The sequence below is a fragment of the Nerophis ophidion genome, linkage group LG16 (genome assembly GCF_033978795.1).
Source record: "Nerophis ophidion isolate RoL-2023_Sa linkage group LG16, RoL_Noph_v1.0, whole genome shotgun sequence".
NCBI classification, from domain to species: domain Eukaryota; kingdom Metazoa; phylum Chordata; class Actinopteri; order Syngnathiformes; family Syngnathidae; genus Nerophis; species Nerophis ophidion.
In genome coordinates, this window is record NC_084626.1 from 2,653,831 (window position 1) to 2,668,582 (window position 14,752).

General features: G+C 34.6%; 1 protein-coding gene across 1 annotated transcript; it reads right to left on the minus strand.

Moving 5' to 3' along the window:
* Positions 1 to 248: 248 nt before the first annotated feature.
* LOC133569981 (neuritin-like) lies at positions 249 to 13,800 on the minus strand. Its single transcript, XM_061922560.1, has 3 exons — positions 12,373 to 13,800; positions 7,942 to 8,095; positions 249 to 1,041 (listed from the first exon to the last, which is right to left on the minus strand). The coding sequence occupies exons 1-3, from the start codon at positions 12,431 to 12,433 to the stop codon at positions 807 to 809; spliced, it is 450 nt and encodes a 149-aa protein (XP_061778544.1). The 5' UTR covers positions 12,434 to 13,800; the 3' UTR covers positions 249 to 806.
* Positions 13,801 to 14,752: the final 952 nt, after the last annotated feature.

Consider the following 14,752-nt stretch of genomic DNA (forward strand, 5'->3'; position numbering starts at 1 on the left):
TATGCATACATATACATATATTTATTTATTTATTATATATATATTATATATACTGTATGTATGTTTAGGTATATGTATGTATGTATATATATATATATATGCGTACATATATTTATTTAAACTAAGATTTTGCATATACAATATATATAGTATATATTTGTATACATGTACATATGTATATATATATATATATATATATATATATATATATATATATTAAATATATAAATATTTACATACATATATATTTAAGCTCAAATATTTGCTAAGTAAAATTTTGCTACTAAAATTTGGCATAATTTCCTTGACTAAATGTGTTGAAAATACTAAAATTGGCTAGTTAGCCTCGCAAACATGATGTTTATATTTACATTTATTCATCAGTTTTGTCGATTTTTCCATTTGTCACTAAATAAAATATATTTTTTGTGGATGTGTGTGTGTGGAAACAAACCATGTAAAAACAACATTAAAATGTGACAAAATTGTTAAAAATACTAACACTGAATTTTTAGCCCAGGTTAACATCATGAGAAGTGTAACAATTATCTTCTCAAATGTTAGTTTTGTTAGCACTTTAATGTAGTTAAAGTGTAAAAAAACAAAACAAGTTATAACCGCCATAAAAGCTAAGCTAACTAGCAGTTAGCATAGTGAAGCATATTGATGCTATTGCTCGATTTTGGAATATTTCCTTTGATAAAATAGCTTTTGAAAGACACGATTAGTAAGGAGATTTGTGACCTTTATGTGTTCCTTGGCTCTATGTGCTCGGGAAGACTGGACCCCGACCCCCGGCGCCACACCTACATGAGGCACCACCTGGGCCCGGTGGTGAGCAGCATGGCGGTGAGGGGCAGGGTGAGCGCTGCCACGGGTGCGGCGGCGGTGGGGGCGGAGCTGGGGCTGCACAGGTTGAACAAGTTCCCCTGGAAGTGCATCTTGCTGGCGTCCTGCCTCAGCGTCTCCCAGATGGCGCTCACCTCCTGCCGGCAGTCCGACAATGCCGTCAGGGCGCACGTGTGGAAGGCTTCCCAGTGGCTGCGGCAAACAAACGTCACAACACGGCGGCCGTTAGTCATGTGCGGAGCCGCACTGAAACGTCGATACCGCCCATCATTACGCTCTAATATCCATCCTCACATCAAAATATCCACAATTGCGGCTGCCATGTAAGAATAAAAATAAAATAATATCATTAATGTGTAAATGTACAACTTTGGGTGTCAACATTTCTGCCTGTACAAAAATAGAAATTGGACATAGTTGATAAAATAACAACAATGTTTTTAATCAACTAACTAAACTTTGTTTATATTTTAAGTGTATGTTATTTTAATTTTGAGACTTTGTAATATTTTCTTTAATTAAATAAAAATGCTAAAAACAGATATTGTGTCAGCTTGTATTGTAGGGGACTACACATATTATTATTATTATTAATTAAAACATTTAATCTTTTTTTTATTTAATTACATATTTTTGCTCTTTTTTATTTTTACTGTTGTTTTTTTCTCGTGCTAGAATAAAAATAAAATCATATTGTGTAACTGCAAAACTTAGGTTGTCAAAAACTCTGCCTGTACAAAAATACTGATGTTACAGTTAGTAAAATAATAACAATGCCTTTAATCAGCTAACTAAACTTTGTTTATATTTCAAGTATTTTTCATTTATTCATTTTGAGACCTTTTAATATTTTGGGTTCGGGGGCCATTTTGATATTTTCTTTGATTAAATAAAAATGCCAAAAACAGACATTGTGTCAGCCTTGTATTGTAAGTGAGTATGTATAATGTTATTATTTATTAGTTAAAACATTTCATCTTTTTTTTATTACATACAGATATTTTTGCTTTTTTCCCTCACAGTTTTACTGTTTATTTTGTCTCATGTTAGAATAAAAATTAAATAATACAATTATTCTGTAACTGTACAATTTAGGGTGTCAAAAACTCTGCTGTACAAACATACTAATGTTACACATTATTATTATTTATTAGTTTAAACATTTAAACTTTTTTTTAATAACATAGCAATATTTTTTCTTTTTTTTTTACATTTTACAGTTGTTTTTTCCCATGTAAGAATAAAAATAAAATAATAGTAATATTATTGTGTAACTTAGTGTGTAAACAATTTTGCCTATAAGAAAATAATATTTAGTTACACATTGAACAGTCTTTATTATGGTTATTGTTATTTTTCAAATTAATATTTTGTAATCATTTTAATATTAGTATTTATTTTGATGTTATTTAAAAAAAATTAAGAGTGTTTAATATTTTAGATTTGTGGTGCTAAAAACAGATATGATATACATTTATAAAGACAATAAATTTTGTCAAAGGTGACTAAGCAAATTAAAATTATTTATTAGTTTAAAAAGTTTAGCTTTTTCTCATTACATTCCAAATTTTTGCTCTTTTTTTCTTACTTTTTATTTTTGTTTTTTCCCCCCATGTAAGAATAAAAATAAAATAATAATAATATTATTGTGTAACTGCATAACTTAGTGTGTCAACAATTCTGCCTGTAAGAAAATATTAATGTTCAGTTACACATTTATCAGTCTTTATTATGGCTGTTGTTATTTTTTAACTAACAAACTAAACTTTGCTTATATTATATTTTAAGTTTATTGTATTTTAATATTATCATTATTAATATTTTTAAGAGCTTCTAATATTTTAGATCAGGAGTGTCTAAACTTTTTCCACCAACAAGTCGAGTATGGGGGGCCAATTTGATATATTTAAAAAAATAATAAAAGTAATAATAATAAATGCTAAAAAGTTAAAACTTTTAGCATTACATTCTGACTTTTTGCTCTTTATTCTTACGTTTTACAGTTGCTTTTTTCGGTAAATATGTTATTATTTGTAAACACACAACTGTTTGAATTTTAGCAGAGACGTTAGGTATATTTGCTCAAAGTATCCGATCAGTATCGCCGATACCAGCCTCAATTTTACCTGGTATCGGACCAGAAGGAAAATTAGTGGTATGGCACATCCCGAGCTGCCATGTTTTTTTCTCCCCCAGCCTGCATTTCTTCCTGGCTGTTGTGAGTGTTCCTTTATCAGTGATGGATACAGACTGAGCTTCAATTACCATGGCAACCGCATCCAAGAGAGACAATATCACAGAACAATCTAACAGTGGTTATGATGCAACAGAAATGTATTGTTGTACTGGAGTTCAACAACAACCATTTAACTACAACCACGACTAAACAATAACAACAACTACCACCACTATACAACGACTACACAAAAATCCACTAAAGAACAACCACTAAATGACAACAACTAATACAAAACTACAAACACTAACCAACAACTACTACAAAACAACAAACACTAAACAGAAAAATCGCTAAACAACAACTACTACAAAAAAGCAACCACTAATTAACAACAACTACAAAACAACTACCACTAAACAACAACTAAAAATCAACCACTACATTAAAAAACAACAAAACAATGACAACCACTAAACAACAACTTCTAAATGACAACAACCACTAAAAAACAACAACCACTAAACAGCTACTATTACTAGACAACAACAACTACTATTAAACAACAACCACTAAACAAGGACTAAACAAAAAACACTAAAAAACAACTACTAAACAAGAACATCCACTAAACGACAAAAACAAACACAAAACAAACACAAAACCACAAACCCCAAGCTACAAAAACACTAAACAACAACTACTAAAAAACAACAACCACTAAACAAAAACAACCACTAAAAACGACAACCACTAAACAACAACAACTAATACAAACACCAAACATTAAACAACAAAAAACACTTAACAACAACTACTGAAAAACAACACTAAACAACAACAACCAAAAAAAAAAAATACTAAACAACAACAACCACTAAACAACAACTAAACATCAACCACTAAATAACAAAAACAACGAAACAACGACAACCACTAAACACCAGCATAAAACACAAAACAACAACTTCTAAACAACAACCACCACTAAACAACAACTACTACTAACCAACAACAACCATTAAAAAACAACAACAACCACCCACCAAAGAAGAACAACCACTAAACAACAACAACTAATAAAAACAACAAACACTAAACAAAAAAACAACCACTGAAAAAAAAACAACCACTAAAAAACAACTAAACATCAACTAATAACAAAAATAATGAAACAACGACCAACACTAAACAACAACAACCACTAAACAACAACAACAGCCACTAAACAACAACAACTAAAAACATTAACTACTAAACAATTACAACTACAACTAAACTACAATAACTCCTAAACAACCACCACCACTAAACAACAACTACTACTAACCAATGACAACCATTGAACAACAACCACCAGTAAACAAAAACAACCACTAAACAGCAACTAATAAAAAACAGCAAACCCTAAACAACAACAACTACTAAAAAACAACAAACAAACAATAACAACCACTAAACAACAACTGCTAAAAACAACAAATACTGAACAACAAAAACAACAACAACAAAACAAAAACAACCACTATACAAATAATATTAAACAACAACAACAAAACATCGACCACTAAACAACAACCACTAAAAACAACCAGCAAAAAGACTACTAAACAACAACCACTTAACAACAATTACTAAACAACAAAAACCACTAAACAAAAACAACTACTAAACAACAACCACCACCAAACAACAACTACTACTAACCAATGACAACCATTGAACAACAACTACTAAACAACAACCACTATACAATAACTGCTAATAACAACAAACACTGAACAACAAAAACAACAACAACCACTAAACAAAAACAACAACCACTACACAAAAAATACTAAACAACAACAATACATCAACCACTAAACAACAACCACTAAACAACAACAATCACTAAACAAAAACTACTAAACAACAACCACTTAACAATAACCACCACTAAACAACAACCACCACTTAACAACAACAACAAGTACTACTACTGAACAACAGCAACCACTAAACAGTCAGGAAAGTCATAACCGCCGCGGCAAAGTTATCAATTATTTAGAAAAACGACTCAGTGGGTTTGAGCGCCATGTTTTGTTTCTTCCTCTTGGATGATAGCGTCTGTCACCTCCTATTTGTCTGCTGGATCATGGATCAAGCATCACTTCCTGGATTGAGCATCACTTCATATATCAAGCATCACTTCATGGAGCAAACATCACTTCATGGATCAAACATCACTCCATGGATCAAGGATCACTCCATGGATCAAGCATCACTCCATGGATCAAACATCACTTCATGGATCAAGCATCACTTCATTGATCAAGCATCACTTCATGGATCAAACATCACTTCATGGATCAAGCATCACTCAATGGATCAAGCAACACTCCATGGATCAAACATCACTTCATGGATCAAGCATCACTTTATGAATCAAACAGCACTTCATGGATCAAGCATAACTTCATGAATCAAACACCACTTCATGGTTCAAGCATCACTCCGTGGATCAAGCATCACTCCATGAATTAAACATCACTCCATGGATCAAGCATCACTTCATTGATCAAGCATCACTCCATGGATTAAACATCACTCCATGGATCAACATCACTTCATGGTTCAAACATCACTTCATGGATCAAGCATCAATTCATGGATCAAATTTTACTTCATGGATCAAAATCACTCCATGGTTCAAGCATCACTCCATGGATCAAGCATCACTCCATGGATCAAGCATCACTCCATGGATCAACATCACACCATGGATCAAGCATCACTCCATGGATCAACATCACTTCATGGTTCAAACATCACTTCATGGATCAAACATCACTTCATGGATCAAGTATCACTTCATGGATCCAGCATCACTTCATGGCTCAAGCATCATTTCATGGATCAAACACAACTTCATGGATCAAACACAACTTCCTGGATCAAACATCACTTCATGGATCAAGCACCACTCCATGGATCTAGCATGATTTCATGGATCAAGCATTGATTCATGGATCAAACTTAACTTCATGGCTAAAGCATCACTCCATGGTTCAAACATCACTTCATGGATCAAGCATCACTCCATGGATCAAGCACCACTTCAAGGATCAAACATCACTTCATGGATCAAACATCACTTCATGGATCAAACATCAATTCATGGATCAAACATCACTTCATGGATCAGGCATCACTTCATGGATCAGGCATCACTTCATGGATCAGGCATCACTTCATGGATCAAACATCACCCCACGGATCAAGCATCAGTTAATGGATCAAACATCACTCCGTGGATCAACATCCCTTCATGAATCAAGCATCACTTCATGGATCAAACATCACTCCATGGATCAAGCACCACTTTATGGATCAAGCATCACTTCATGGATCAAGCATCACTTTATGGATCAAGCACCACTTAATGGATCAAGCATAACTCCATGGATCAAGCAACACTCCATGGATCAAACATCACTTCATGGATCAAGCATCACTTTATGAATCAAACAGCACTTCATGGATCAAGCATCACTTCATGAATCAAACATCACTTCATGGTTCAAGCATCACTCCGTGGATCAAGCATCACTCCATGAATCAAACATCACTCCATGGATCAAGCATCACTTCATTGATCAAGCATCACTCCATGGATCAACATCACTTCATGGTTCAAACATCACTTCATGGATCAAGCATCAATTCATGGATCAAATTTTACTTCATGGATCAAAATCACTCCATGGTTCAAGCATCACTCCATGGTTCAAGCATCACTCCATGGATCAAGCATCACACCATTGATCAAGCATCACTCCATGGATCAACATCACTTCATGGTTCAAACATCACTTCATGGATCAAACATCACTTCATGGATCAAACATCACTTCATGGATCAAACATCACTTCATGGATCAAGTATCACTTCATGGATCCAGCATCACTTCATGGATCAAACATAACTTCATGGCTCAAGCATCATTTCATGGATCAAACACAACTTCATAGATCAAACACAACTTCCTGGATCAAACATCACTTCATGGATCAAGCACCACTCCATGGATCAAGCATGACTTCATGGATCAAGCATTAATTCATGGATCAAACTTAACTTCATGGCTAAAGCATCACTCCATGGTTCAAACATCACTTCATGGATCAAGCCTCACTCCATGGATCAAGCACCACTTCAAGGATCAAACATCACTTCATGGATCAAACATTACTTCATGGATCAAACACTACTTCATGGATCAAACATCACTTAATGGAACAAGCATCAATTCATGGATCAAACATCACTCCATGGATCAAACATAACTTCATGGATCAGGCATCACTTCATGGATCCAACATCACCCCACGGATCAAGCATCACTTAATGGATCAAACATCACTCCGTGGATCAAGATCACTTCATGGATCAAGCATCACTTCATGGATCAAACATCACTCCATGGATCAAGCACCACTTTATGCATCAAGCATCACTTCATGGATCAAGCACCACTTTATGGATCAAGCACCACTCCATGGATCAAGCAGCACTTAATGGACCAAACATCACTTCATGGATCAAGTATCACTTCATGGATCAAGCACCACCTTATGGATCAAGCACCACTTTATGGATCAAGCACCACTTAATGGATCAAGCATCACTCCATGGATCAAGCACCACTTAATGGACCAAACATCACTTCATGGATCAAGTATCACTTCATGGATCCAGCATCACTTCATGGAACAAACATCACTTCATGGCTCAAGCATCATTTCATGGATCAAACACCACTTCATGGTTCAAACATCACTTCATGAATCAAACATCACGTCTTGGATCAAACATCACTTCATGGATCAAGCATCACTTCATGGATCAAGCATCACTTCATGGTTGGGGTCACCTGCACACAGCCGCCACTCCGGTCTCACTGGTCACGTTCTCCTTGTAGTTGTCCATGCTCTCTCCCAGCTCCAGGACGCAGTCCGAGAAGTCCTTGTAGACGTTCTCGCACTGGACATCTGCAGGCTGTGCCAGCACGGAGATGCACAGGAACACTGAGAGGAACATGTGGGAGATCAGTGCAGGTGGAAGCAGTGATTGTACTATACAATACATTCATTCTTGTCCTCAAAATTCTACACACAGTACCCTATAATGACAAGACTACCAAAGCCAAAACCAATTTTTTGTCAAAAGTTTGCAAAAAAGCACCTGAAAGACTATCAGACCATGATGAACTAAATTCTCTAGGTCTGATGAGACAAAGATTGAAGTCCTTGGCGTGAATGTTTAGAGGAAACCAGGCACCGCTCACCACCATCCCTACAGTGAAGCATGGTGGTGGCAGCATAATGATGTGGGGGTGCTTTTCAGCAGCAGGAACTGGAAGACTAGTCAGGGAAAGATAATTGCAGCAATGTACAGAGACATCCCGGATTAAAAGCAATGTTTCCCCTCCAACCCGATGGAGCTTGAGTGCGGCCCCTCAGACCAGGTTTTGTTGACTGAGCATATTGTTAGTAAAAAAAAAAAAAAAAGTAAAAATGTCAGATAAGACCAAAAAATCTGAATGGAATGAGAAAAAAGTGACATTTATCAAACAAAGAATTAATAATTATATACTTTGTCACCTATGACACTTAGTTTTGTCTTTAAATATAGTTTTTTTGTTTTGTTTTGTTTTTTTTTAAACATTTTTTCATTTATAAAATATCAAAATGGCCCCTGGTTACTTTGACTTTTTAGTCTAAATTATTTACACTCTTGGTGTAAATAATTTAGACATCTCTGATCTAAAATATTAGAAGCTCTCAAAATAAAATACAATAAAACAAAATGTAATTAAATTGATTTGATCAAAGTTTAGTTAGATAATCACAAAATTAGAATAATACCAAATTATGAATTAATTAATTTCAAACACAACAATAATAAACACAGTTACATGTCTAACTGAACATCAATATTTTCATACTTTATATATATATATGTATATATATATATATATATACATATATATATATATACATACATATATATAAATAAAGTACTATCTAATCTAATGTGTGTGTATACATACATATATACACACACATATATGCATGTATACACACACACACACGTATATATACACATGTATATACACATATATAAACATTCACGCACACACACATACATACATACATACATACATACATACATATATATATATATATATATATATATATATATATATACACACACACACACACACACACATATTCAGTACATATATACATACACACACACACACACAGTTATACCAAAATTATTAAGATACTTTTCGGTACCACAAAACATGCCATTATTGGCTTTATTTTACAATAAAGCCAATACTGTATTTTATTATTGCAATCAAAGAAGAATTTTGTCCTTAAATAACATAGTGAACATACTAGACAACTTGTCTTTTAGTAGTAAGTAAACAAAAAAAGGCTCCTAATTAGTTGCTGACTTATGCAGTAACATATTGTGTAATTTATATTCTATATAAGTGGTAGAAAATGAACTATTAATATACTGTTAATATCTGCTTGCTTTCCCTTTTCTCTGTCTAGAACTTTGTTAAAATGTAATTATCACTTATTTTTTGTTTGACACTTTACATTAGTTTTGGATGATACCACAAATTCAGATACCAAGTAGTTCCAGGATCATACATTGGTCGTATTCAAAGTCTTCATGTGTCCAAGGACGTATTTCCTGAGTTGATAAAAATAATATGAGGTTTAGAATAACGAAATAAGTTGTGATGCCAAAAAATATTGATGTAATAATAGAAATATCGACTAGATAAGCTCCTGTACTTGATATCATTAAAGTGGATGTCAGGTGAAGATCCACCCATTTCGTTTGTTGAAATTTTGACGCCGGTGAGCTATGGTGTGTAATGCAGCATGTTTAGCTATTCCTCATCCTCCAGTGATACTTGTAAGAAACGTACTTCATCGCCATGGTGACCAGGATTAGTGATTTAGAAGTAGCTGAAGCACTGCCGACAGCGGATGGACGTCAGCCGCTAGCTAGCTAGCCATGTCTTGAAGCACCTTTTCCTGAGGGCGTTTCAGTGTTATAACTAACTTTATCTTTACTTTTTAGGCCAAAAATGCGTCCATTCTCCCTTTTTTGTCCACACACTGTGTCTGCTTGCAAGTACTCTGTGTGTGTGCGCTACCGAACATGCTCCTCTGCTCCTAAAACCAGCAACTCGATGTGACGACAACGTGCGGGACCGGTACTTTTTAGAGGTAATTTAGTACCGAAAATTATTCATTAGTATTGCGGTACTATAATAATACCGGTATACCGTACAACCCTAATATACACACACACACATATATATAAAAATATATATATACTGTATATGTATATATATATACACACAAAACCTAAAACCATATACACACAAAATATACACACATATATGAATATATTTATATATACATATATATATACACATAAACATATACATATACACATAAACATATACATATACACATATTTATATACATATATACACACAAATATATATACACATATATACACTCAAATATATATACATACACACATATGATGTATACATACATATACACACACATATATATATATACACTCACACACATACATACATATACACACATATAAATAAATATATATACATATATGTGTATATATATATATATATATATACACACATTATATATAGCTATACACACAAATACATATACACATATATACACACAAATATATATATACATATATATATACATACACACATATATACAGTGGGGCAAAAAAGTATTTAGTCAGCCACCGATTGTGCAAGTTCTCCCACTTAAAATGATGACAGAGGTCTGTAATTTTCATCATAGGTACACTTCAACTGTGAGAGACAGACTGTGAAAAAAAAATCCAGGAATTCACATTGTAGGACTTTTAAAGAATTTATTTGTAAATTATGGTGGAAAATAAGTATTTGGTCAACCATTCAAAGCTCTCACTGATGGAAGGAGGTTTGGGCTCAAAATATCACAATACATGGCCCCATTCATTCTTTCCTTAACACGGATCAATCGTCCTGTCCCCTTAGCAGAAAAGCAGCCCCAAAGCATGATGTTTTCACCCCATGCTTCACAGTAGGTATGGTGTTCTTGGGATGCAACTCAGTATTCTTCTTCTTCCAGACACGACGAGTTGAGTTTATACCAAAATGGAGATATGGAAGATACAGCCGAGGATTGGGAGAATGTCAGATGGTCAGATGAAACCAAAATATAACTTTTTGGTATAAACTCAACTTGTCGTGTTTGGAGGAAGAAGAATACTGAGTTGCATCCCAAGAACACCACACCTACTGTGAAGCATGGGGGTGGAAACATCATGCTTTGGGGCTGTTTTTCTGCTAAGAGGACAGGACGATTGATCCGTGTTAAGGAAAGAATGAATGGGGCCATGTATCGTGAGATTTTGAGCCAAAACCTCCTTCCATCAGTGAGTGCTTTGAATGGTTGACCAGAAACTTATTTTCCACCATAACTTACAAATACATTCTTTGAAATTCCTACAATGTGAATTCCTGGAATTTTTTATTGACAGTCTGTCTCTCACAGTTGAAGTGTACCTATGATGAAAATTACAGACCTCTGTCATCATTTTAAGTGGGAGAACTTGCACAATTGGTGGCTGACTAAATACTTTTTTCCCCACTGTATATATATATATATATACACACATATATATATATATACACATATATATATACACACACATATATATACACATACACAAATACATATACATATATATATATATATACACACACAAATCACACACACATATATATATATACTTTTAGTGGAGTTTTTTGCCAATCCGTAAAAGGCGTGGCTGCATTTTGCAAGACTTTTATACATAGTGTTATCCTCTCAATCAAAAGATCACGTGACTATTTCCGGATTCTAAACCCCCTCGTGGTCAAACATCGTTCAAATATTCATCAGAAAACACTTTACCATTTTAAAAACAAAAAGTTCATCTCGGAAGAACACTTAACAAAAGCGCCAGGAGACAAATATTATGCAACTCTTCATGACAAATAATGGTGAAAGTTGACAGAAAGAACGACGCTACACTCACGTGACCACACGTCCTCCGTGTAATGCCTTACTAAATATCATGTTACTATACATATTATATGATAATAAATATGAGTTAAACTTCATATTATAATAAATATGAGGTTACAATACATATTATATTCCAGTTGTAGGTAATAAATGGAGGTATGTCTTACCTAGAGCAAAGCCGAGGATCCTCCCGATGTTGGTCGACAAGAAGACTTCCATGTCTTCCATTTCCCGCCGGAAGCTGCCGAGGAGGCGACCATGAATGGCGTAAAAAGGCGCGGACACACACGCACACACGCGCACACGCGCACACACGCACACACACACACAACTCGCGTGCTCGACAAACGAAGGCGCGGACCAAACAATCGCTACGCGTGTGCCCGTTTCACGTGCACGCGGGCGTGTGTTTGTGTGAGTGTAGGTGAGCCCTTCCCTGTTCCGGCCGAGATGACGTCATCTCCCCCCGACAGTGATTGTCTCTTTCTCCTTCCACCCTTCCATCTCTCCATCCATAATCTCTTCATCCATCATCTCTTCATCCTTCCATCCATCATCTCGCCATCAATCATATCTTCATCATCCCTCCAGCTATCATCTTTACATCCATCACCCACCATCCCTCCATCCATCGTCTCTTCATCACCATCTCTCCATCTATCATCTCTTCATCCATCCATCCATCATTTCTTCATTCATCCAGCCATCATCTCTTCATCCATCGTCTCGTCATCCACCATCCCTCCATCCTTCATCTCATCATCCCTCCATCCATCATCTCTTCATCATCACCCATCCATGTATCATCTCTTCATCATCCCTCATCCACCTATCCATCATCTCTTCATCAATCATCCCTCCATCCATCATTTCTTCATTTATTCAGCCATCATCCCTCGATCCACCATCTCTCCATCTATCATCCCTACATCCAGCATCTCTTCATACATCATCCCTCCATCCATTTCCCCTCCATTCATCATTTCTTCATCCATCTAGCCATTATCCCTCCATCCACCATCTCTTCATCCATTTCCCCTCCATTCATAATTTCTTCATCCATCTAGCCATTATCCCTCCATCCATCATCTCTTCATCATCATCCTTCCATCCATCATCTCTTTATCATCATCCCTCCATGTCTCATCTTTACATCCAGCATCTCTTCATCCATCATCCCTCCATCCATTTCCTCTCCATTCATCATTTCTTCATCCATCTAGCCATTATCCCTCCATCCATCATCTCTTCATCATCATCCTGCCATCCATCATCTCTTCATCCATCATCCTTCCATCCATCATCTCCACCCATAATCTCTTTATTCATCATCTCTTAATCATCCCTTCATCCATCATCTCTTCATCCATCATCTCTATGTCTATCATTCCTCCACCCATTATCTCTTTATCCATCATCTCTTCAACCCTCCATCCATCATCTCTTCATCCCTCCATCGTCAATAATTATTTTCTCAAGTCTAAAATGTTTAAATTCAAATAGACTAGATACAATTACTCATGCTAAAATTTAAGTTATGATGTAAAACCAAAAATTTAAATAAGTAAATAGCTCTTAAAACTTTTGTCGGGAAAACCAAAAAAAACATATTTGAATAGGTATTTTCTCTAATGTAACATTTTAAAAATAAAATAAACAAATTATAATTATTCATGCTAAAATTAGGATTAGTCAGTGACTAAAAATAAGTAAAAAGCTCTTAAAACTAGGGACATTTTTAGAGCGGAAAACCAAAAATATTATATTTGAATAGTTATTTTGACAAATTTAACATTTTTAAACTGGACAAAATATAATTATTCATGCTAAAATTAGGATTAGTCAGTGACTAAAAATAAGTAAATAGCTCTAATAACTGGGGACATTTTTAGGAATATAATTTTAAATCCTGGCTAAAATTAGGATTAGTCAGTGACTAAAATTAAATAAGTAGCTCTTAAAATTGAGGACATTTTTGGGAATATAATTTTAAATCCTGGCTAAAATTTGGATTAGTCAGTGACTAAAAATAAAAAATTGCTCTTATAACTGGGGACATTTTTAGGACTATAATTTTAAATCCTGGCTAAAATTAGGACTAGTCAGTGACTAAAAATAAGTAAATAGCTCTTAAAACTTGGGTCGTTTTTAGGAATAAAACTTTAAATCCTGGCTAAAATTAGGATTAGTCAGTGACTAAAAATAAGTAATTAGCTCTTAAAACTGGGGACATTTTTAGGAATATAATTTTAAATCCTGGCTAAAATTTGGATTAGTCAGTGGCTCAAAATAAGTAAATAGCTCTTAAAACTGGGGGACATTTATAGGAATACAACTTTAAATCTTGGCTAAAATTAGGATTAGTCAGTGACTAAAATTAAGTAAATAGCTCTTAAAACTGGGGACATTTTTAGGAATATAATTTCAAATCCTGGCTAAAATTAGGATTAGTCAGTGACTAAAAATAAGTAAATAGCTCTTAAAACTGGGGACGTTTTTAGGAATAAAACTTTAAATCCTGGCTAAAATTATGATTAGTCAGTGACT

Coding starts and splice junctions, on each gene's coding strand:
- LOC133569981 (XM_061922560.1), bottom strand. CDS start 12,433: ATGGAAGACATGGAAGTCTTCTTGTCGACCAACATCGGGAGGATCCTC. Junction 8,096..12,372: donor GATCCTCGGCTTTGCTCTAG/GTAAGACATACC, acceptor TGTTCCTCTCAG/TGTTCCTGTGCATCTCCGTG. Junction 1,042..7,941: donor GGAGTGGCGGCTGTGTGCAG/GTGACCCCAACC, acceptor TGTTTGCCGCAG/CCACTGGGAAGCCTTCCACA.